Genomic DNA, 25,983 nt, shown 5'->3' on the forward strand with positions numbered 1-25,983 from the left:
CTTGCACAGGACACCCCAAGCATCCATGTGCCAGCGAGCATTGTCCAAACGCTTCCTGAACTCCGTCAGGCTGGTGCTGTGACCACTTCCCTGGGGAGCCCGTTCCAGCCACCCTCTGCGAGAAGAGCCTTTTCCTAATATCCAGCATAAACCTCTCCTGGCACTTCAGGCCATTCACTTCTTACACAAGTGGAGGGTCTGCCCTGGTATTCCCCCCCCCCCCCCCCCCTTCCGCACCCCCACACCCCGGGAAAAGCCGCGCCTGCGCCCCGCCGCTCTCTCTGTTCTTCCGGACAGTGTCCGTGCGCACCTTTCCCCTGCGGAGGCTGTGGATCCCGGCATTTCCCGGGGACCCGCGCCCGCATCTCCGGGACTGTGGGTCCCCGCGTTTCGCGGGGGCGCGCCCCGGCCCGCGCCCTGCGCCGCCCTCAGGCGCAGTCGCGCCCCCGCCGCGATCCCGCCCCCGCGGAGCTCCCGCCGCTCCCGCCCCGCCGCCTCCCGCGCATCTGCGGCGCGCCTGGCCCGGCCCGGGCCCAGGTTCTGCGCGGCCGCCTCGCAGTCACCTTGCCCTGCGCCAGGACCGCTCGCATCCGTCGGAGCAAGCCCCGCCTCGCAGGAAGTGAGCACCGCGGAGGGGCTGCCCGAGCCGCGCCCCGCAGCCGCCCCGCCGGGGACCGGGCAGGCGGCCCGAGCAGCCCCCGGCTGGGCGCCGGGCAGTCCGGCCGGTGTCTGTAGGGCCGCATGCAGGTCTGCCTTCACAGAATCACAGAACCAATTAAGTTGGAAAAGACCTCTGAGGTCATCGAGTCCAACCTATGACCCAACACCACCTTGTCAACCAGATCATGACAGTGAGTGCCACATACAGTCTTTCCTTAAACACCTCCAGGGACGGTGGCTCCACCACCTCCCTGGGCAGCCCATTCCGGTGTCTAATCACCTTCTGTGAAGAAATTAATCCTAAAGAGGAACCATATCGTTGAGGTGGAACAGACTCTGCCTGTCGGTTTATATATGGAATACTCCATATATACACATCTGAGCAATCTCGTTAAAACTGCTGGATGATCTCACGGCTTCAGTGTCGACTGCCATCACGTTAAGAGCTTTTAACGTAGAGCTGCCAGAGAACTACGGGCTGTGGGGTTGCTGTAGGAGATACACAGTGAGGACAGACAGCCTACAGGGGTCATGGAACAAAAAGGCAGTTGCCCAGTTGTGCAGGCTGTGAGGAACTGCAGCTCACCAGTCAGGGCACCTGCCAGTAGATCATTAAGAGTGCCTGGGTATGATGCAGAATTCTATAATTTTGGTGTTAATTCAGCCCAGGGTGTTGCCAAATGACAACTTCACTGGCATGCGGCACAATGAAAAAAGCAGTTCAACCGGCTACCAGGTGTTGCTGTCATCTGTGTGTTCCAGTTGACTGTAAAAGGGATGTGGTCTGTTTTCTCAGGCTGGAGGTGTTTCGAGGTCAAGCCACACATTAGTGAGGTGACTGTGACTTAGATCCTAGTTCAATATCTGAGGCACCATCTGTAACAACAGCAACCTGTGCACATTATATTCTGCTATAGAAACAACTTTTCAGTAACATTCAGAAACCTTTCAGTAGGTGGTGTCATACAGTCCTAGTAAAAGGACAATTTTTCACCCATTTTTATCCTTCTGATCTCACATTTGTGTGGCTGAGTCTAGTGTGGTAGGGCCATACATCTTAACAAGCCTGTGCCAACATTCAGCTATTTTGTACCTGAACTTTGCCACAGTTTTTCAGTCCAGATTGTATCTTTGTTCATCCATGTAATACCTGAGAGGTCTCAAATCTCTTCTACTTTTGCCCTTTAATTCTTAGAAAAATTAGCCATAAGAGTGACTCTTGTGTCTGACATACCTAGAAAAAAGTAGGTGCAAGGAATGAGATAGTTGCATTTCTGGCCTTTACCAGGGAGAAAAAGGTTGACTTTTCTAGCAGTTACAAATATTTGTTTAAAAAGGCTTTGAATACTGAAGTCTTTGACTAAAAAAAAATGTCTTCACTGGGATTATTAAAAACCCTTTAAGACTTGCCCTTGGGGATTTAAAGTGATGATTTGCCTGTTTCCCAAGAGAGCTAGAAAGAATCTTATCCTATGGTGATGTTCAGAAAGTCCTCAGACAGCTGTGGTTCAATGAGTCATAGCTCCTCAAAGACTCAGAGTTTTAAGAATATTGCAGCACACCCACTTCTGAAATTACCAGGGATCTTTGCTTACAATACTGACCAGATGTACTAATAGCAACTGGAAGGCACCTTACATTCAATTCATGTCCCATTTAAATTGTTTTCATTGTTTTCTGCATCACTAGATTTCCTTTATGCACATTGGCCATTGCTTAAAAACCCATGTACATTCTGGAAATGTCATTATAAATAAATCTGAATTGTCTCCTCTAAATGCTTTCAGGTTATGATAAGCTTACTAGCATATCTATAGTGGGTTTCACTGAAACAAAATGCTTTAGAAGAGCCTGAATCATATGTGAGCATAAGCGTATGGAAGTGTGAACATATGGACAGATTCTGGTTTATACTGATACTGACACAGATAGAAGCAACTACATTGAGAGTTAATTATTCTTACAACAGCATCAGTGCATCTCTTCATGTGATTTTTCTGGAAATGTTCTAATGGTGTTTCAGCATGTTGCAGTAGAAGGTGCAGAATAAACAAGAAAGTTTATTCTCCTTTTGGTTATTTCTCCCCCACAGACCTCACATATTTCATAAACAAGATGAAATTTTTCTTGTTACTGAGTGAGCCCTGCCTCAAGGCTTTCCAGCAGAGAGATAAACGCTATGCAGAGAGATGATATGGGAGTAGAAGCCTCAGCCCATAATCTGCCTGCTCCAGTCAGTTTTATGCTTTGCTGCTCAAAATCTCCAATGACACTTGAAGAGGGCCTCCTGTCTTTGACAAAGCCTGTGCCTCTGATGGGGTTCATTAGAGGTGTAGGGTCTCAGTATCCAGATAATTCATTAGCCCTTCCCTCATCAAAAAGCTTTGCAGGAATGGTAAAGGCCCTGCAGAGACTAAATAGACATTAGTGCCAAAGTGTTGGGAAATGTTGGAGATGAGGAGCTTTCTTCTTCTGGGAGAGATCATGTTGCTTAAGATCTGAACAGAAGAACCAAGATCAATGGGTTTGGTTTGCAGCTGGTTCGGATTCGTTAGAAACCCATCCTGAAAGAGGCGAAAGGTGCTGAACATGGATTGTCTGTGCATGACTATGCCCAGGAGATGGATATTGTGGATGGACAGAGTCAGTAGCACTCTGATCTTCTGCACTAAGCTAAGCACTGTGTTGCTTCTTCCCTTCTGAAAGCAGAGGATTATGACTTTTCAATATCTACATGATGTGAAACTTTTATTATTTCTACTTAACTTTTCATTTATATCTGTTTTATTTATGTCAAAGACAGCTGCTGAGTGTAAGAAGGTGAAAGCTTCCACTAAGATTTTCAAGAGCAGCTGTCTGTGACTGCCTCATTTTTTCACTTCACATTCTGTACTGTCCAGCCTGAAACACCTGAAAGAAACTTGAATTTTAAAGATAAGGGCCATAGTGCTTTCAGAAAAACAGGTCCTTCTTACACAGCCAAACTAATAACCTCTGAAGATTCTGGCACAGTAGTGTTCAGCTACTGTGAGTGCACTCCATTGGAAAATATCCCTTATAGGAAGAGACTAAGTACCATGTACTACCATGATATAAGGACAATATAAACAGTTACACGCAGTAGGGAAAGCATAACAAGTTTTACCTTCCTGCATTTTCCCATTTGTTCTTCCCAGCTGAAACTGCCAGGTGAGCTGTGCAGTTAATAGCAATTGTAGGCAACCACATCACAGCTCATATCTGATGTTCCATAGAAAGGGAAGAGATCAGGGATAAGACACTGCCATAGATGCTATGAAGAGGGAAATCTTCTCATTACAACACATCTCTTACATCTTTGCTCAGTGTCTTATGCTAACACAAAATGGGGATCTACATGTGGATAAAATTGTAAGACACAGAATTCCCAGCTAAGGCAGAAGAAATCAACAACTGTATGAAAATTTGTTCTTTGTCTCTGGAAAGATACTGTCCAAAGAAATCAATGAAGCTGGTGAAGGGAAGTATCTTATGAGGAGCAACTGAGGGACCTTATCGCTCTCTACATCTACCTGAAGGGAGGTTGTAGCAAGGTGGGGATCAGTCTCTTCTCCCAAGTAACAAGTGATAGGACAAGAGGAAATGGCCTCAAGGTGTGCCAGTGGAGGTTTATTCTTGGATATTTGGAAATATTTATTCACTGAAAGGGTTATCTAGCATTGTAAGCAGCTGCCCAAGGAAGTGCTGGAGTCACATCCCTAGAATTATTTAAAAGGCATGTAGATGTGGCACTTAAGGACGTGATTTAATGTTGGACTTGGCAGTGTGGTATTAATGGTTGGACTCGATGACCTTAAGGTTCTTTTCCAATCTAAATAATTCCATGAGTCGGTGTTAAAATTAGGGGCTTCAAAAACCGAAACAAGCAGAGTTGTGAATCTCAATGACATAATTAGGAATTAGTAAAATATATCCCATTTTTTTTTCAGAGTTGCCAATGTTCTATAACAGATTAACAGTCCCTTTTTTCTTTATTGGAAAGATGGCATATTCTGGTGTCTGGTGTGTTACAAAACAATTGCATTTCCACATATCCTATAAAATGTGATAAAGTTTATTGTAACTAGCTAGAATTGTATAATGTGATAGATGCATGACAGAAAAAGCTACCTCTGTTTTACAAAATTCCTTGATCGGGAGTGTGTGTATGGGGTAAGATAATATCCATCTGAAACCCATGCAAAGCACTGGAAAGAGTGCTGGAAACCTCAATAGTTTGGGTTTTTTTCCCAGCTCATTCAATGTCTTGAGCCTTTATCTTAATTTCAGCTAAAAAAACCACCAAGCCACAAAACTTTTCTTTCCCATTCTCTCTCTAAAAATAGTGGAACTGACCCACTTTCTGCTGTCATCATGTGACTAACTCTGCTTGTGTGATCAGTTTAATTCTTCAGGAGGGTCTGTTTTCTTCACTTGTACTAAATGCTGTTAAAATTATGGTTTGTCTGTTTCTTCTGAAGCTCCACTCCTTGTTCAGTCCTGCTGGAGTAACTATGATTGCTGCTGCTGATTGTTGACACACATCAGACATCCACTGGGAAATCTGACACAGTTCAGCATACCCAAGCTGGCTTCAAACCAGTTGGTCTTGAACAATGATGGCAGCCTAGGCTGGGGTGATTCTTGTGGTGTAATTCTTCCTCTTACTGTGATGTGCATCTACATCCCTTGATCAGTAGACAATGTGGTTTGCTTAAAACAACTTGGAGTATATTCAAAATGGAATGAGTAGAGTGGCTGTATATACTCAGAGTATTTGGACATGAGCCACTACAGAATCAACTCGATTGGAAGCTGTCATCACTAGGTAAGGCAGTGGGTAACTTAGCCAAATACCAGATCCCAGTTTCCACCTCAGGTACAGGTGGGAGAATTATTTGCTATGAATACCTGGTTGAGGAAACCATGCAGAAGAAGCAGCCAGGTTAGCAACAGCCAAAGATGCAAATGTCTCTCATTTGTGAAAGTCTGGAAAGAAAGTCCTCTGTTACGCTTTCCCAGTTCTGATGTTAAGACTGCCTCATTTTTTCACTTCAAATTGACATGAAAGCTGAAAAGAAAGTTAAAAGTCTGGCAGGAAGGAGGAATCAAACTCTGGGCACTTCTCACTATTTATAAATACCTCCTGTGTTGCAAACAGGTCAAGAGGTTCCTCTCTGCTCTTCTTGTCCAGCTGGTTTTTTTTTTAATCTCTCCTAATCCTTCTGAGGCTCTATGGCATCTTACTTGAATGCAACTGTGGTTTTAAATGTGACCATCAGATGACAACTATTTAAAATATTGTGTCTTTTCTGATAATGGCTAGTTTCTAATTTTAAGGAGTACTAATTCTACTACATAATTTAAAAAATCCATTAAGAAGTGATCTAATATCAGAACTAAAGAATTATAATAGTAAACATGTATTTCCACCCTATATTCAATTTTAAAATAGTTTCTTTCACGTGTAGTTTGTGGATTTTGGCTATTAACTGCATTATGACAAAAAATGTGATGAAAGAAGAAAATGAGATTGTAAAATTACAGTTAGAGTACAAAGCATATAGTCAGTTTACACTTACCAAGACAGATGAGGAAATTTTGTGAGACAGAGAATATAAAATGCACAAAGAAGTGTAGCAGTAGCTACCTTTCACTAAGTCTAAATCCTCCTGTCTTGGAAGCTTTTAACACACTGGGTATTATTGAGTTATTCAAATGTTTCCTTTAATCATATGACTCTCAGAGGAATCTTAAATCTTAACCTATTACGTGGCTACTATAATTCCTTGAAACAATTTCAGATTTTCCGTTTGAAGAAGCTTGTAGAGATGCAACAGAAGGCTTAAGTGCCAGTTGAAATCAGAGTGGTATTAGGCATTCCACAAAAGTACATCTTTGTTTTTAATTCTGGGTCAAGAATAAAATCTCATTTTTTAGAGTATCTATAGCCCTTATTTTCATTACCAGAAATGTCCAGAAAAAGTTTGGTTTTTCCAAACAACAAATAAAAGTCAAGGAAAAGTAAAAACAAGCACACAATTTTAAAAGAAGTACTGTCTCTAAAGTCTTCAACCAACAAACCTTCTGAAAATGTGCTTTGCCTGGACAGTAAATCATGATCTTGATGATGAATAGCAAATCTTTGGAATTCATCATGATATTTAGGAAAAAAACCTGAAAAACCCCACATGCTAAATTGCCATTTACTTCTTTCCTTCTGGCTTTTTGATACTTCTCTGGAAAAAAAGTCACATTAAGAGCATCTGAGTCAGTTGTTATTCTAGAACAGTCTAATTTTCTCAGCTGCATTTGCTATCCATGTTCTTTTATTAAAGCTTTGATTTAGTACTGGATGTTTTAATGTTTTAATGAAAAAATAGTTCAGAATTACAGAAATATATAAGGAACTGCTAAAATATTCCCTGATTTTTGCAGGAAGAGCAACTCTTCAGCAGACATTCTAACAAACACCCATGTCCACAGGCTGTGCCGAGTCCCTCCGGGAAAGACCATACACTATTAAGAGAATAGCAGCCTATTTTCCCAAGACCTTCTGTGTGCCAGGGTGTAGGAGGTTACTCAGATTCATGTGGACACAGACCACTTTCTGACTGGCCTGGCTGCTGAGCAGTATTTATAAGAAACTCAGCCTGAGTGTCCCTGACAATGAGACTCCAGGGTGTGAGAGGCTCTCCCCTCCTACTTTTCCTGTGCTTTTTGAAACCCTCCTGTGTGTGTCTCTGAAAGGCAGTCATGAGTTATGCATTGTGTAGCATGCTCTCATGCCTGTATTTTCTCAAACAAAGATGGAATGACCCACCTCAATCTTTTGATTAGAATTAAAATTTGATTAAAATTGTAAGTAAAAGCATACAATTTGAACAAGATTTTGAAAAGGCCATTCCCGTATTTTCAAAGCTAAGTACTTAGTGGAAAAATCACTATGATTGGCTTCTACCACATGAAATCATGCTTGTTTACAGAAAATACTATGATGGTCCTTGACTCTGCTCTAGTGTCAATTTTACATAGCCCATAAAAATCTGCCTTCCCCAGGCAGTACAGTATTGATAGGAATCATGTCCCCAAGGGTGGGCCACCAATCTCCTTACCAGCTGAAATTCTCCAGGCTGCAGGTAGACTTGTTAAGTGTAATATGCTTAAAGAACAATGCAGCAGAGGTGAGAAATCTTCTGGTAGAAGAGTGCTCCCAAGTCAGACAGTCCACATAGTTCCTGTGTACTGATATTCACATTTAAAGTCTTGGGGGATATGCAAAAATTGTATAATTTCCATCAGCACCCTTGATTCCCTAATATGAATTGGGAGCTTTGTTAATTTTCACTTTTGTCCCTGAGTTGGTTTATTCTTCAGTATCTGATGTGCTGACATGGTGGTTTCAGATTTGGACTCAGAGCACCACAGGAAAACACTGCTCCAAGAGGGCAAAAAATGTCAATTAATTTCTTACTTAAAAATAAGTACAACTGATATATTTTCAGTGCTTTTTGGAAATCCGTTTCTTTAAAGCCTAAATCTGAGTCCTAGATGGATGCCTTCACTGGTGAATATCCAAGGTGATATTTCTCAACACCTCCAGATCTCAGGGAGACCTGGTGCCAAATCTGAAGTCAAAGCTGGCTGGAACACAAGAGGAAAGGGAGGATATGTAAAGAAAAGCTTCAGAGAAAGAACTGACATGGTAGAACATTCAGATTGAAATGGAATAGGCCTTTTTGCATAATAGGCACACACCTTTTGTTTTGTATTTTGGCAGACATCACCTCTGATACCTTTTCCACACCTGTCAAGCATGCAGAGAGCTATAGCTCCTGGTAGTTAAAACCAGCTGGCAGTCAGCCACAAAACCTGCTCTACAGGTGGCAAAGTGAATGGCCTGGGGCAACGGCATTATTAGGACTACTTCCCGCAGTGGCACTGCTGGCCAAATGGCAAGGAATCTGGACCTCTCCCATGGGTTTTAGCCCCCTTGCCAGTGCCATCTTCCCAACCTTTCTGCACTTGCTGTCCTCCCTGCTGTACGGCTCCCCTCTGCCTTCCCCTCAATATTGTGCTGACTTCACGTGTTAGCCGAATGTCTTCTGAGAAAACCTACCTAAAAAATTTCCTCACAGAGCTCAAGTCCCCTTGTTATCCTGCCTGCATTCATGCTTCTTCTCCCAAACCCTGTCCACATCCTGCTTGAAAGTGAATCCTTGGAGCGAGCACGCCTTTCTTCCTAATGTGCTTGTATAGCACCTGGCATGTTGAGGCCATGCGTCACTGCCACAGGTATATCAACAAAATAAAACTGAAAATTATTCTAGACCCGGGCCGAGACCACGCTCCCGGGTGAGTGAACCTAATGTGTGTGAATCTAATTTCTTGTCTCCCAAATAATAGAAAGGTAGCCACAGTTACAAGGAACAGTGTGCTAGTTTTGGGAAGGTCACCGGCTCCCCTAGCTTGCTATGCACTGGGTAATGAAAAGAGAATCCAGAGAGAAAGGGCACAAATGGGCAACCATTCAGCACAGGTCTCACGAGAACTTATAAACGCCCAGCTTATCAAGCCGGCACGGCCCCAAATCCCGTGTGCCCGATAGAGACACGGAGATACAGAGGCGGGTCCCGCCATGGCCCTGGCGACGGCGCCTGCCGTGACATCCTCGCCGAGCGGGCAGGGAAGCTCCCTCCCGGGTGCATCCCCCCACGCCGGGAGCCGGCTCGGCGCAGGGCTCGGCGGAGCGCTGCCTCCCCGGCCGCCCGCCCGGGGGCTCAGCCGCGGCTCGGCCCCGCAGCGCCCCCGGCCCGCCCGCGGCCCCCGCGCCCAGCCCTGACTTACGTGGGGGCCGCGGGCCAGCGGCTCCCGGCGCGGCGGCGCGTTCGTCCCCATGGCGGCCGCCGCTCCCCGTCGCTTTCCCGGGCGGGCTCTGCCGCTGCCAAGCCGAGACGCACCCGGCGCCGGGGCCACGCCGCGGGAGAGGCACCCGGGGCCGGGGCCACGCCGGGACCGCCCCGCAAGCGCCGCCCTCCGCCCGCCGCCGGGAGGGGTCCGCGCGCCGCCGAAGGGTCGAGGGATGTCGGGCTCTGCTGAGACTTCCCCGTGTTCCGGAGTGATCCAGGCATGCTGGGGACCAAGGCTTTGGCACGCCGTGCGCTAAGGCCGTCCCTCTATCCCTACAGGGCAGCATGGGAAGCGGGGGTCCTACTCCGAGTATTCCCCGGTATCGCCTCCTAGTGCTCCCCTGTGCCTCGGAGAGCCATTCTCCGGCTGGGTACCCTCAGAGCACGGACAGTGGTGAGGAAATGCAGCCAGCCTTACTGCTGCCAAGCATCTTTGTGGATATCACCCGCTACAATTCATGACATCTTGTGTGTTTAACATCACCAAGACTACCCAGATTTGGTCAAGAACAAAAGGAATCTGCATTTTTTCTGTCTCAAGGCAAAGAACCTGTTAAGTGAGTCTTCCAAACACAGGTCTGAAAGACATCAACAGCCAAAACTCCACAAGTCTAATTCCAGTTTCTTCTTGTCTCAAGACAGTGTTTGAAGGCTGTGACTTGCTGTGTCTTGTTTGTAGCTGTACCTCTGACCCCTTGGGAAGTCCTGGGGCCTGCATGTGTGTGCCCTGTCCCAAGGGAGCCCTGAAATTATCCTTCTCATGCAGAGCCCCAAGATGCTCTAGACACCTGTGCAAATGCAACTTTCTGGGTCATCTTGGGGTACTTGCAGTTCTTTCATAAATGTCTTTTGATTTTTGACATGTGTGCCTTAGTGTTTGCAGAGAAAATACTTGTCTCCAACCATTCTCTCCTTTCCTGCTTGTTTTTCCTGGAACACAGATGTTCAAAGTAACACATAAATTTATAGCACTTTGCTCCAGTAAGCAGGTCAGCACACAGCACCTGTAAATTTTACTGACTGGCTTTTTCTCTCTGACCAGATTTACACCTGTACACAAACAATTCAACAGTAGTGGCCATAACTATTGCTGTGATACTCTTTTAATTTGGATCAATGTGCTGTATTGGTATCTTTTTTGATTCCTCCCTTATAGTCAAGGCAGTTTATACCTGGCAGTTTCTAATTTTTTTTGCATTCTATTACCACGATGTTTTTCTAGCTGCTCATCTTATCCAGTTAAAGTATCTATAAGGCAAGTTACTAAATAAAACATCAGAACAAAAGGAAGGACAGCAACAAAAGACTCCCAAAAGGTGGGCACTTCTACAACTGGAGAAGAAAAAGACATTTTCTTAGTTTGCTGTGAACTGTATATTGCATTTTTTCCCCATTTTACACACATAGCTTGCAGATCTGTGCGGTTATCTTTTCAGTTTATAGTCACTGTGAGTTCTTTGCTGTTCTCTTCTTCCTTTGTCTCAGAAGCATATGTAAGCCTTTCTGTCTCTAGTCTAATCTGAAACCCAGCAGTGTTACACTCTGTTCTACTGAAGTCTCATCCTGCACATATGTATTTTCAGCTCTTGTTGCTTCTCAGCATTGAAACATTCAATTAACAGATTTTCTTCTCCCAGGGCTGCATTACACGTGTATATGTGTAGGCACACACATAAATATATATGTGTGTATATAGGTTTTAAATATGTTTGCCAGTTGTGGGAGAAAACAAGCTGTATTGAAATTTCCCTTTGTGAGATACTTGGTTTCCAAAATTTCTCTGTTTTTGACAAAAAGAGGACCTTAAATTTAGAAAATGAGGCTCTCTTTTTTTTTCCTCTGGGACAACACTACTAGAAAGAAAAGCCCAAATTCCCTTGGGCTTCTCGAAACACAATTCCTTTCTTACTGTACTTTTCCACTTTCGCAAACATTTGTCATCCTGCTTCTCCAAATGTCACTGATCATTTGTTTGGCATGGGACCTTTACTTCCTACTTTACCAATGATTAATACCCTTACAGATGGGCCTTTGTTTTGGATTGATACTAGTGCAAGTTCATTTATTTAACTCAATTTTTTCCTTTAGTACTGTATTCTGTAGCACTGTGGAAAATTCGCATCTGCCAGGAGTTGTGTCCATTGTGCTACAGCCCTCTGTCTTTTACTTTTCCTAAAACTTAGAAAAAGCAGGAACCCAAGAGTCTGAGACATTACTGAGTCTGCTCTGAAAACTACCCAACTCCTTCAGACAAATGAGCACACCTGAGTGCTTGTAGGGACAGTCAAGTGTTCTTGTCCTGGTCCCTTGTGTGCCATATGAGTTGTACTGGTGTTTTACCCAGTGTGCAGGAAAACATGGCTACAGGCTTCAGAGGTGCAGCAAAGTATCCCCAAGGCATTTGAAGCTCTCAGTATTATGTGCCTTTGTCCTAGCCTCCCTAGCTGAAGGGTCATTGTTATTCTCAGGCAGGATCTGCAGACATACCTGTGTGGGTGCAGTAATACATAAGTGTAAGACTTTATGCAAGAGGGATGGCAGGGGATGCATAAAGTGAACCTTTAACAAGATTTTCCCTCACTATCCCTTGATTTAGAACAGCAACAGGTAATTTCTGTGGTATGTCCCTGTCCTGGTTTTAGGTGGGATAAGTTATTTTTCGTAGGTGGTATAGTGTTGTATTCTGGGTTTCTGATATTCTCAGTATGAGAATAATGTTGATAACAGACTTACATTTTCAGTTGTTATTAAGTTTATAGTATTGTTTATACTAAGTCAAAGAATTTTCAGCTTCTTATGCCCTGCCAGCAAGAAGGCTGGAAGGACACAAGAAGCTGGGAGAGGACACAGCCAGGACAGCTGACCCCAACTGGCCAAAGGGATATTCCATACCATATGATGTCATGCTTAGTATATGAACTGGGAAGGAAAGCTGTCTGGGGCCTGCTGCTCGGGAAGTGGCAGGATCAGTGAACAGGCAGTGAGCAATTGCTTTCTGCATCACTTTTTTGTATGTTCTATTACTATTGTTGTTGTTGTTATTATTAATCGTCACAATATTTTCTTTCTGTCCCCATTAAACTGTCTTTATGTAAAGCCAGAAGTATGAGTCTTCTGATACTCTGCCCCTTCCTGATGAGAGGGTGGACTGAATGAGCAGCTGTGTGGTGGTTCATTGCCAGCTGGGGTTAAACCACGACAGTCCACCACTCCTTCTCTGCACACAAGACAAACAGAGAGGGTTGTGTTCCCTTTAATCTTCAGTAGAATTGTGAGCCACCTGAGGTTGTACAAGCTACTTGGACCTAACTGAGTGCCTGCCTTCTCACAAAAAACCAGACCTTCAGGTGCCACATTTACCCTTGTCTTCTGGCGTCTCCTTTAGGGAACAAGTCTTGGTAAAGTGTTGTTGCCCAATGTCAACTCAGTCTACGGTCTAAAAAATTATTGCATTTTAAGTAACATACTGGTCAATTTTTATCAATTTGGCAGAAGTTTCAATTTCTTCCCCTCTTCCCCTTCTTTGATGAGACCAGTGACTTGCAAATAGCAATAACCCCATTGAACAGGGTGTTCTGAGGAAGAGGCAACTGCACAGGGAACTCAAATTGAGCTGCTTGCATTGCCTGCTGCTGGCCAGCTTGGGCAGCTGACACATAGCTGACAGCAGCTTGGCTGCTTGATAATGAAAGGGGAATAAAAAAGGCTTTGCCTTCGTACGGTTACATGTGATACTAAAATGAATATAGTGATATATAAGATAAGCACTGATGACTTCACACAGCTGTGTCTGTTCTCCACACTTCTTCATTGACCTTTCCTATTGAAAGGGAGGTAGCATCACCCTTTTTCTGCTAGTGTTGCCTGGGCTTTCAACAACTTCTCACAGGTTCGCTTGCTCTCCTTTTGGCAGTTTATACAGTCTGGAGGCTTCTGCCCTGCCCAAGTGATGAGGTATTAGGCGTGGAGGAAGCTGAAGTGTGGGCATGGATGATTTACAGAAGGTTTTTTCTGCTCCTTTGTGGGCATTCAGAGCAGTGAGCTGGTGTTGCAGGAGGTTCAGAGTAAATGTTAAGTCCTCTGATCCCTTCTAGGATGTACTTACTTCTCTCTGCTTTGGGGCAAGGAGGGATAGAAGGAACTTTTCAAGGAATCTCTGATTAAACAATTAACCTTGCTTTACTGGATTTTCTTGCTCTACCCTCCTTTATTTGCCTCCAGGCTGTTCCTGCAAAAAAGCATGTGAAGAAATGTCCACTAAGAAAAGAGCAGACTACTGTTATGTAGTTCATGCAGGCTCAACTAAAAAATGTCACCACAAACACTGGAAGAATTCAGTACAACAATTAGCACAGTAAAGTTGCTGAAGGAGAAAGGAAGGTCTGAACTTCCAGAATGACAGAAGTAGAGGTGGTTTCTACCAGCCACTGCCGCGAGGGACTGTGGATGACTCAGATGAGCTGGGGCCTTCCTCTGGCCCTTTTCATCCACTGTGTAAGTGCCTGTCCAGGCTGTCTGACAGAAGTGGAAAGTAGGTCCTGGATCCACAACAGCAGAGAACCCTGGGTCAAGAGGGACGTGAATGGGAAAGCTCTGTGTAGAAAATCTCCAGGTCTGCAGACTTAGTAAGACCCAGTATTTTTCACAGATTCAAACAGATGATGATTCAAACATCTTACTGATATTTAAAAAAATGCCAGTACTTCATCTAAAAGTCCAAGTGTGTTGATGTGGTAAAGGCCCTAGAGTTTCTATAGGTAGTAGTGTACAGTATGGTGAATGGTTAGTATATTTAGGTAAACACAACTCATTTAAGATAAAACCGGTAGCCTCTGCAATACAATAGCATCTTTCTGCTAGCAGGAGCAACATCACTTTTGTTACATGTTCACAGCCTGTTCCAACACTCAGTAAATTTGAATCTTACTCCTGAGATAGTTTTTGGCTAAGTCTTCTGCTGTATCCCTATAATGTGGCTGTATGCAACAAGGTTCTCAGAGTAAAGGTTTAGTACACGAGCTATGTGGTGTTAGAGGAAAACGTTTACCCCTGCTTTTCTAATTTCAAAAGGTTCAAGCTCTGGAGGATCCTGCACAAGTGGAGTGCAATGAAGTATTTGTATGGTGATCATCTTCTGACTATTCAGGCAGAAATGAACTGCAATCCCTGCTACATTCTATAGAAGCAGAAGTCTGGAAGTACTGGGTTTATATAACTAGGTATGTATGGAAGCAGGCTGAAGGTAGGGTTCATTGGAGATGGCATGGAATGTTCACCTAGAAAACACAAAAAGCCCATCTGGTGTCCCATATTAAAGAAGGTCACATTTTGCTTACAGTTTTTTACCTGTGAAGATTTCAGATCCCTCAGTGACTTAGATTGATACTTGTTTTGGTGCTCCAGAAGGGAAATAAGAGTAACAAATGTTTTGAGAAAGGTGAATTATTAGCTCCAGGAAAGCCATGTGGATCTTAGAATTTTCTAAGGAGGCCTGTAACCATTATGCTGAAGTCATGAGATCTAATTAAGGAAACAGATCCATGTGATTGTTAGGCCAGCTCACATCTGACTTTTGACAGAAAAGAGCACTTGGTTGTTTTGGACAGAACATCCCTGTTAGAGGATGGTCCTTAGACAGCCTCTGCCCTTAACCAAACTTTGGGAAAATACCTTTAACTGCCTTCTACCTCAAAGCTGCGATGATGTATAGAAGGGAGACCAGTCAAGATTCAGCACTTTCCAAAAAACCTTGACTCTTCACAGAGCCAGCTGTTTATGAAGGATGCACCATTGTCAGGTATCTGAGCATGAGAGAGCTCTGGCTGGTGCTCTCAGAGCTGCCTGTTATGTCTTCCCTGACAGAGCAGTGAAAGGCATTGAGTGCTTCTGTCCCCTGCCTCAGATGAGATGTGTCATCCTATGTCTAGGCTTGAAAGTTGCCCTGGGAAGATTTAGCCAGCAGTTCTGGTATAAACCTGACAGCTGCGCACTCTCTGTCTTTGATCAGAGCAGGGGAAGTGTGAGATTTTCTCCACAGCTTAAATTATCTGAGCAGGAGAGGACAGCTATGGATCAAAATATGCAGGTTTTTTTGGTTAATAGCAGGTAGACAAGATAAAAACATGCTCCCTTCAGAAAACAACAGTGATCCATGTCCATACATGGGTGCCTTCTCTAAAGAATGGTCATCACAGTTAGCAATAAGGTTTGTCCTAGCCCTATCTGGAAAGTGTCATACTGTGTAAACACAGGCATATACAAGAGACAACCCTTCCTATTCTCTCATTCTTGCTGTTTAATTGAGTTATTGATCCTAGTGGGTTTGTTCAGTTCCCAACACTTGGGAACAATCAAAACTATCTCACTTGAGTGCCAAATAACAAACCAAGGAGCTCAGAATTTGACACAGGGGACTGAAGATGTCATTCATGCATTGCCAACACTTAGAAGACAGCTCTGTGCCTTGCCTGTCTTGGTCTGTGTCAGTAAACAATGGCTTCCTCATGGCTTGCAAGGAGTGGTTTGGCCACAATATGACTGCTTGCTTGTCAAGCACAGAAGAAATTAATTTGTTTAAATGTCCATGAGCCTAGAGGGAAGTCTGAAGGAAGGAGAATTTAGTATCTTCTTGTTGGAAGAGATTCAGATAAGGGAATACTTAACTAAATTAATACCTAGGGCCATGGGCCCTGATGGTATGTACCCATGAGTGCTGAGGGAGCTGGCAGATATAATTGTGAGATCACTCTCAATTACCTTTGACTGATTGTAGTGACTGGGTGAGGTTCCTGAGACCTGAAAGAAAAAAGAATGACACTCCTCTCTTGCTTGTCTTCAGGAAGGACAAGAAAGAGTATCCAGGCAGCTATAGGTCAGTCACCCCCATCCTGACTCATTAGTAGGAGGGATGGAGTGCACCCTCAGCAAACTTGCTGAGTGGTCTTGTTGACACTCCTAAAAGGATGGGATGCCATCCAGAGGAACCTGGACGAGCTCGAGAAGTGGGTCCATAGGAATCTCATGAGGTTTAACAAGACCAAGTGCAAGGTGCTGCTCCTGGGTCAGGACAACCCCCAGTATCAGCACATCTGGGGATGAACAGATGGAGAGCAGCCCTGTGAGAAGGCCCTGGGGGTGCTGGGGGATGAGAGGCTGGACATGACCCAGCCATGGGCACTCACAGCCCAGAGAGCCAAACGTGCCCTGGGCTGCATCCAAAGCAGCGTGGGCAGCAGGGGAGGGAGGGGATTCTGCCCCTCTGCTCTGCTCTGGTGAGACCCCACCTGGAACACTGCATCCAGCTCTGGGGTCCCAGCACAGGAAGGACAGGGACCTGTTGGAGTGAGTCCAGAGGAGGCTGCCAGTATGATTAGGGGGAGGGAGAACCTCTCCTATGAGGAAAGGCTGAAAGAACTGAGATTGTTCAGTCTGGAAAAGAGAAGGCTTCAGGATGACCCAATTGTGACCTTACAGTCCCTGAAAGGAACCTACAAGAAAGATAGAAAGGAACTTTTTATAAGGGCATGTGGTGACAGGACAAGAGCGAATGGCTTCAAATTGTAAGAGAGTTGGTTTAGATTACATGTTAGGAACAAATGCTTTACTGTGAGAGTGGTGAGGCACAGGAACAGGTTGCCCAAAGAAGGTCCTGATGCCCAATCCCTGGCCATGTTCCAGGCCATGCTGGATGGGGCTCTGAGCAACCGGTCTAGCGGAAGGTGTCCCTGCCCGTGGCAAGGAGGTTGGAGCTAGGTGATACTTAGTGTCCCTTTTAATCCTTTCCATGGTTCTCTGTCTCCTGACATGATGGTGAAACAACTTCCTGGAAACTATTCATTCCTGGAAAGAAGGTGATTTGGATTAGTCAGCATGGATATACAAAGAGGAAGTCCTGCTTAATGAAGTCCATAACCTTCAGTGACGAAATTACTCATTTGGTAGAGGAGGGGATAGCAGTAGATATTGTCTACCTCGACTTCAGTAAAGCTTTGGATACTCCCATAAAATTAATAGATAAACTGCTGACATATGGGCTTGATAAGCAGACAATGTGGTGGATTGAAAACTGGCTGAATGGCTGGGCCCAGAGAGTAGTGCTCAGTGGCATGAAGTGTGAGGCCAGTAACTAGTAGTGAAGCCCAGGGGTCAATACTTGGTCCAACACTCTTTAAACACCTTAATTAATGATCTGGATGATGGAGCAGAGTGAACCCACCGCGAGTTCACTGATGACCCCAAACTGGGAGGAATGGCCACCAGAGGGTCGTTCTGCTTTTTAGTGGGACTTTGACATCACACAGTTCAGCCAAGGGAAGTGTAAAGTCCTGCATCTGGGGAGAAACAGCCAGATGCACTGGTATATGTTGGAAGTCAATTGGCACAGAACAGCTTTGTGGGAAGGGACCTAAAGTCCTGGTGGGCAGCGAGTTGAACAAGAACCATCAACATGCCCTTGTGGCAGTGTAGTTGAACGGCTTCCTGAGTGACATTAGGAGGAGTGTTGCCAGCAGGCTGAGAGTGTGATATTTCTCCTCTATTCAGTACTGCTAAGGTCACACCTGGAGTGCTGTGGTAAGCTCTGGGCTCCCCAGTACAGCAGAGATACAGAGCTGCTGGGAGAGTCCAATGAACGGCTCCAAAGATGATTAAGGGCCTTCTTTCATATGAAGACAGTCCAAGAGAGCTGGTATATTTTCTGAGAAGGCTCAGGGGGAAATCTCAGCAATGTGTACCGAAATCTGAAGGGATGACAAAAAGAAGATGGAGCCAGACTCTTTTTGGTGATGCCTGAAGACAGACAAGGAGCACAAACTGAAATGCTTGAATCTTCCTCTGAACATCAGGTAACACTTTTTTACTGTGAGAGTGATCAAGGTGGTGAAGTCTCCTGCCTTGGAGATCTTCAGACGTCATCTGGGCATGGTCCTGGCAACCAGCACGGAGTGGCCTTGTTTCAGCATATGACCTCCAGAGATTGCTTCCAACCTCAGCCGTTCTAAGATTCTATGATAGACATTTTAAAATATTGAAGGTGTAAAGGTTCCTACACATCATGTACTGACAGCTGAAAGCCGTGAGGGTTACTTGAAGGTCTCTAAAATGACATCAGATGCCTATGTTTAAATACCTGAGTTACTCCTTAGTGTCTTGGCAGTAACTTCTACACAGAGCAAACATGTTCCATTCACTGTTGTATCTGTGGAAGGGCAGGAGCAGGATGTGGGTCCTGCTGAAGAGGAAGAGGATATTTGTCTTAAAGGCGTTGGCTTGTTTGGTGCACGAAATGATGCATCACAGAAAATCGTGTATTTTTTTTCTCTCAAGAATGAACTTTTTACAGTCATGTTGGGTTTTTTTTTGTTTTGTTTTGTTTTGTTTTGTTGTTGTTGTTGGTTTGTTTGTTTTTTGGTCAGGTTTTGATTCTATTGTTTTGCAGTTTGTATCTTTGTCAGACCAGATATATGCTTAGATTTGTGGTGGCAAGGGACACTTTAAAACATATGACTTCAAGAACCAAGGTAGGAACAGTCTGGGACCCTGAGTACCCTTACAGATCTGAACCTTGCTGCTTGATACTTCAGAGGTGGAGGTTACAGTCTTGGTGGCCCTGAGCCAAGTGCTTGGGACTTCATGATTTTAGGGAGATCTGCATCAGGAGACTTTGACAGAAGAGTTGAAATCAGGGTTGGCCACTCCTGTCTTTCAGCTGAGAATCTAAGCTTAGTGTCCATTTGGTATTTGGGGTAACAGGAAAAAAACCCTTTACTAATGACAGAAAATTTTCAGGATTGTACTACTGCTGCCTACAGGCATGCTAGCTTTCCATCCCAGATCACCTGCAATTTCATCCTGCCTGTTTCTGACTGTAAGATTAATTATAACAGAAAGCTACTGCAGATACTATTTTACTGGGTTCTTCTCTGTGGTGAAATATAGATCTCGGCTTGATTTGCCTTTTTTTGGTGCAAACTATGATTGACAGGACAGTCTTGCTTGCATGACCATTTTTTACTGTCTGGAAACCAGAAGGCCGAATTCTGACATGAGAGTTTAAGTGAGGATCTGAAATATGTGCTGGATTTACAACTCCAACAGGTCTTTGAAAACCCAGGGGTAGGAAAACAAGGTGTAAATTATGCAGATTTCCTATCTGTAAAGGATAGAGTAGAAATATTTGTGGGCATCACACAGAAGGGAACATATAGAGCCAAATTCAAAGAAGTATTTATTAAGCAGGTTTTCCTTGGAAGGCAAAAAGACAGACCTCTCTTCTTGCAAGTCTCATTCTTGCAAAATGCAAGGGGAGCAACACAGACTGTACTGTGTGAGAGCAGCCCTGAAGGTGAGTTCATACTATGAGATGAACTGGAGACAGAGCGGGACTTTCTGTTCTTGGCAAATGTATATGTAATGAGCTGTGTGGCTGGCAGTCCTCTGTAAAGAAAAGATGAAGCCTGCTTGCATACTGAGGCTAGTTTTTTTTAGTTCACCTGATGAATAAGTGAGATCCCTACTTACTTCAGCACTTTGCTCATCCAAATTGTAAGATGCTCTACCAGCAAAGTGCTTTGGCTTCAATGCAGTTCTGCGGCTGAATGTGCCATACACTTGTTTCCTTTTACTCGAAGAGCAAAAGAGAGACAGGAAGGCCCTGGAGGACATTCTGGCTTATATTCTGTTTTTGAGAAAGATTGGGTTTCTACTCCAAGTGAGGACCCTAGCAGGTTCCTTTATTTAGCTGAGGCCAGCAGCCTACTATAGAGGGAGAGTTTAGGAAGTAAAGATGCAGTGTACAAGTTATATCTCTTTCACAAATTCTACAGTGACATTCGCTGCTGTACAGACCCTCTGCATAGAGTCCTAAAGTAAATTCCCCTCTAAGCAGAATCTTTTCCCAGTGCTTCAGATTGTCCATCTTCATAAATGTCATGCACACTTCTAGAAAGCACAAGAAAGCATGTGTAGAGTGCACAAGTTGAAAAAATTTCTAGCATTAAACCTATTGAAGAGTTTAGTGCTTCACATGTTTTGCAATTATCCATACATTGCTTGCTGGTATCTGAAATGTTTTTAAAAATGTTCTGTTCTAAATGTCCTTTATCAATTACTCCCAAACAGTCAAACTGAAATACTTCATAAATAAGGAAAATAAATCACCTCTGAGAGAATAGACTGCAATATTACAGACTGAAAAAGATTTTGTTTGAGCAAGTATGATAAAGTAAGTCAGAGGTGCTGAAAATTGTAGAAGGCCTAGCTGGATTCTTCTCAGCCTAGTTTGGAAGCCACTTTTGGCAGGCAGGTCTTGCTGGATTTTGATTGAGGAAGGCCGACATTTTTAAGGTGCTTTGGCGCTTAAAATGTGTGAAAACACCACTGGGAATTTTGAATATGCATTGTAAGGGGATAAGATTCACAACTCCCTTTCCCTCCAGTATTTAGTCAACTGGGATCTGACTCAACCAAGACCTTTCTCCATGCATAGGGACCACAGTGTGTTTGAGAAGATGACAGTGTGATGTCCAGTTTTTTCCTGAAACAGACATCTCTGATGCTTGTAAGAAACTAAGAGTACAGTCATTCTCGACTTCATCCCTGGCTGAAGGCAGGGAAAGTATTAGCAAACCTGCAGGATGCCTGGCCAGACTTTGGGACTTGGCACCACCTGTGTGGGCTGTTGCCTCTTCTTTTGTGCGAGAGGACTTTCAGGGGTGCCACATGATGGCACAGCAGGAGGCAGAGTGTGGTGAACAGAACGTCTTCTGGTTCCTTGTTCCTTTTAGGTCACACAGTTGTTTCAACAAAGAGGTACAGTTTGCATTCCAAACCACAACTCCACCCTCCGGAGCATGTAGTCCCATGGGAGTAGTCTGCTTAGCAAACTGCTGCAGTGTGTTCTGCAGCCAGTCTGATGGCTTGGAATAAAAATGTGTGTTTGTGCTTTTACTTCTGGTGTATGACTGGCTTTTCTTAGGTCTCTGTTTAAGCCACAGAACTCAAGAGCACACAGTTCTCTCAGTGAAGGAGCAGCAAAGAATAAGCAGTGTGGCAAAAGTCTGCAGTCAGGGAAGGAAAGCTGCAATACACATGTGAGAATGGCATACCTTGAACCTAAATAACCCAAGATCACCAGTATTTAGCTAAAATCTGCAGCATATACCAGTCTTTCCCTCCTTGAAAATACAGATGAGAGCAAGTCAAAAATAGCTTACAAAGCATGCTTCAAACATTCCAGAGGGAGCAGATCAAATTAAGAAAATCTAAAATGCATGGCATCAAAGTCTTCCATTGTCTTTTTAGTGAAGAAGACAATAAAAATAAAGTATCTGGGACTCTCTCCTCTTTATCCACTTTCCACTGCTCTCCTTCAGTTCATGTGTGCTTTGTTCTTCTTTGGAAAATAAATTTCCTGAGACTGTGAGGGCCCTATGACCTAAGCAGACAATCAAGGAAAACCTGTGCTGTATCTCGGGAGTCTGCACGCCTACACTTGCAAGAGCAAGGGAGTCCTTCAGTGCTTTCTTAATCAGCTGAGCTTAGGCACAGTGAGGAAGGCCACGAACACTTTACCATGGCCTTTTGCAGAAAAGATTGCTCTGAGAAATGCTGTGTGATAGCTTAAGGTGGAGATTTCTCTGTCAGTATGAAGTATTCTATAACTCTTCAAAACAACTGATTTAGCAGACTACAACTGGTGCAAATCAGCAAGGGAGGTACTCATGTGGATTATGTGGGGTGTCTCTGCGAAGCTTCATGGTGTGTTTTATTCAGGTCTTGCCAAGTAAACTGTGCTAGGATGTAAGAAGTCAAAGTAAGGCTAAGTGTGTAAGGACTGAGGAGTGCTACAGACAAGTGTCCTGAATTCATCTACAGCAGCAGTGAAGGGACCAGAAAGAAATGACATTAAGTAGAGAAAGCCAAGACCCCTTTAAATTTGGTACCTCTTTCTTGACATGGCTGAACACAGCACAGTGCAGGCCAGTGGGGTCTTCCTGGAAGAGTTCACCACAGCTATAGGGTCTCCCTGTTATGGGGACAGCATTTGAAACCAACAAGGTAAGCATGGCCCCCCCAGAAGATCAAAGGACAGGTTATGGACAGAAAGCCAAGTATCAAGGGAAGCTGTAGGCAGCTTCACCTGAATCAAGCTGAGTCCTTCACATTTGAGAAATTTGGGTTGGGTTAGGTGAGGGCTTGCTTCCAAGGAGAGTTGCCAGGGAGCATGGTATTGTCAGTGCTAGGAGTCCAAATGCCAGTCCCATGGTACTTGATATCTGAATTTGGACTTTAAGAAAGCATCAAAATGAATTTGTAGCTCTTGGGAGTGGGACTTGGGGAATCTTCTTTGAAGGTGAGGGGAAAGGTAAGACCTAAAAGGACTCAAAATAATTAAAAAAACCTAAAGTAGATCTGACAGGGGCTGGCATTTCTGTGATCCTATTCTGTTCGCATCCCTGGGTGACTAATCCTCATTTCCTGTCCATATGTTCCAGTCCTGACTGAAGCAAATGCTAACCTTCAAGAAAAAATTGGAATCCATGTGCCGGACCTTTGGATCTCTGGCATATACCCTTCTGAGACGGAAGAGACATCATGCACTCCAGGTGCACAGTGGCTCTGTTCATTGGCAGAATGATGAGACTCACAGCCCAGTATGCTGAGAGGAGCAGCTTGTTATGGGGCTTGCATATAGACAGTGAACTAACTCAAACACTTTACCACTGCTCCTTTCTTCTGCCAACTCCAGCTGCAGGCACCGCACAACAGGAAAGCTTCAGAGACACCGGTTCAAAGCTTGGAGGGCACTTCAGTGTGAAACAATGTGTGCTTGGAACTTACGGGCTAGGTATTCTTTCTTCAGCACCTTTCTTCTGTTTCCAGGACAGTTAATGAGCAAAGCAGTGATGGAACTGTATACATAGGTGATAAATTCAGCTCTCATAAGTAACTTAGATTTGCAAAGGGGAACTGCCACTTTACCTTCTAGCAAAGCAGAGTGCTTCATACAAAAATCTGCATCTGAGCCTGTGGTGACATATGCTGTCTTTGCATATGCTAAAAGCTGCAATACATCAAGGCGATAAATGGTTTCCTCCTCCAAAAAATTTATTTTTCTTGATGTTTTTCAGATGTTTCTTTACCTCTTTATTTTTTGTATTGGTTAGGTGATCCCTCCTGTAAGTGTAGAGCTACATTTGTTTTCCAGTCTGGGTTTTACTAGTCTCATATTTCTGAAGATGATGATGATGGTGTCCTGTGGCGCAGGGTACTGACAGGTAATTCAGGGCACAGCTCCTACCTCAGACAGCAATCATACTCAGCATTAGTGCTACGGTCATGGGCATAGGCCAGATGTGCGCTGAGGAGAAGAGAATGAAATAACATATGGACATTGGCAGGAGGCCATGGGGACAATAATCTGTTGTACAGAAAGAGTGTGAAAGAGTTCCAAAATGCTATGTTTTGCACATTTGCTCCTGCCTCTGAGCAGTGTTCAGCTACTGGGGCTACTGTGACTGCAGGAATCTTTCCACTCTCCTATCCACCATCTTAGAGCAGTCAGTTATTGAACTCCTTGAGTTAAAAATAAACACAGTGCAATAGTTCTGAGAACACCATCTGTTTTAAACAAGGTGACTAAAAGGTGTTTTCCAAGTCAATGGCAGTCACGCATGAAAATTTTCTACGCAAGACAGCCTTATCTGATCTTTACAGGTCATTATTTCTGTGCAAATGTTTGTTTAAAATTTTAACTGTAATTTCTGGATCTGAACCTGTCTCTTTGTCATCTCCTTCCTGGCTGTACAGAGAGATAAGGTGTCAGGCCTGTGTTATGCAGACAGCAGAACTGCAGCTGCCACCGTGGCTGTGCCAGCCTGCAGCTGGCATTCTCTCTCACATCCTGCACCTGTGCTGGGCTTAGGAGGACAGGAGCTCCTCTTTCATGCCAAGCAGAGTAGAGATAAGGGTCATATGCATCAGCAGGCTGGCTGTGCCTGGGGAACGTCCAGGCTGGCATGTCCTGACTAAATTCAGAAATGTTGAATGTTTCTTGTTTGCCACGTTGGCTGCATCACATCTTGGTGGGGCATTCAGACCTGGCTGAGGCTACATCATTAAAGCTCCAGGGCATGCATCTTCTTTTTTTGTCTATTTCTTCTATTCCTATATGGTTTGTTTGCCATTTCATGAGATTTTTTTATTCAAACTGTCTTCTTTTCAGACTTGTACTCTCACTGTAGTCACTACAGGTCCTTTGAGGTCCCCCTAGCATTTCTGGGAATTAGCAGGTTGGAGTCCTGCTTCCAGAGCATGAAATTTATTTTTAGCTTGCAGACTTGTATACAACCCACCACAGTTGACCTGGAATTGGTGAACTTTACTAGAAATGGAGTATTACATACTGAAATGACTACTCATCCTTGAAAATCAACAGAGATTTTTATTTTGATATACCAGCCAAGCTTAAAAATGTTTTCATTATATGTTGACTGACATCTCATGGACCAAATAATTTCTGTCTTGCTGATCAGCCAATGCCCTTAAGAATTTTCTTCAGGGAAAAAGTTTCAATCAAAAGCACAGCACATCTCTCATTTTTTGTTAGTTAAATATGCAGCTGAACTAAAGCAATGAATCCCGGAAATGGATTTTTTTTTTTTTTTTAAACTTTTTTTTTTTTTTGGAACATCTTGGGAAGAAAACAAAAATTTCTTTCTTGCAGACCATATAGATTTGTATTTGAACAAACTATTGTTTTTCCTTTCTCAGGAAGAAAAAAAAAGTCAGTTGGATATTTTTGTTTCTTTCCACTTTTCTGTTGGGGCTTAAGGAAAACATTCACAAGGTCCTTCTGGGAACAGCTGCTAAAATCCTGCCTGATATGGCAAATCTGTCTTGTTGAACTATATTCTAAGTCTCTGTAAATTCAGGGATGGTGATGTGATATAAAAAGCTCTCTCTCGACAATGAGAAGGCTCATGTGTAATTAACCAAACCTTTGCATTATTTCATATGATTTGCTGCTCAGGAGACTAAGCTACCAAGTGTGACAGTGGGAGGTCAGAGAAAATTCCAGCGGTTGAGACTGTTTGGTTGGACTGCTTGGATACCTTATTACAGGGCAAGGATACCCCCATGGGACTTTCTTTCCTCCTCTTGTAGTCAAATCCTCGCTAAACACTGTTACAATTTCACATCTAGCAACCAGGAATTGTTGAGCGGAAACAGATGTGCGAAACACTGTGTCTTTTATTTTTGTTTGTTTTGCTGGTGAACCAGGTTGATTTGGCTCTTTGTGATTGCTCCAGAGGGGGAATGGTCCGGTGGATTGAAGGAATGAGTAGCATGACAAAGGAGGTAGCGCCAAAGGAAACAAAGAAACTTGATTGTTACT

The 25,983-nt window shown here is 43.9% G+C and overlaps 1 protein-coding gene across 3 annotated transcripts in view; it reads right to left on the minus strand.

The window, feature by feature from the left end:
* Positions 1 to 9,634, minus strand: part of GNE (glucosamine (UDP-N-acetyl)-2-epimerase/N-acetylmannosamine kinase) — a 36,256-nt gene extending 26,622 nt beyond the window's left edge. The window contains exon 1 of one of the 3 annotated variants that reach the window (XM_048292551.1): positions 9,526 to 9,634. In XM_048292551.1, the coding sequence (XP_048148508.1) occupies positions 9,526 to 9,576 (51 nt within the window). In that variant the 5' untranslated portion in view covers positions 9,577 to 9,634. Of the gene's footprint in view, positions 1 to 310; positions 426 to 563; positions 619 to 9,525 lie in introns of those variants that run through there. The other 2 variants (XM_048292552.1, XM_048292554.1) reach the window with 2 other exon arrangements.
* Between the last annotated feature and the right edge of the window lie 16,349 nt (positions 9,635 to 25,983).

Source organism: Corvus hawaiiensis, chromosome Z (genome assembly GCF_020740725.1).
Source record: "Corvus hawaiiensis isolate bCorHaw1 chromosome Z, bCorHaw1.pri.cur, whole genome shotgun sequence".
In the NCBI taxonomy this organism is placed as follows: domain Eukaryota; kingdom Metazoa; phylum Chordata; class Aves; order Passeriformes; family Corvidae; genus Corvus; species Corvus hawaiiensis.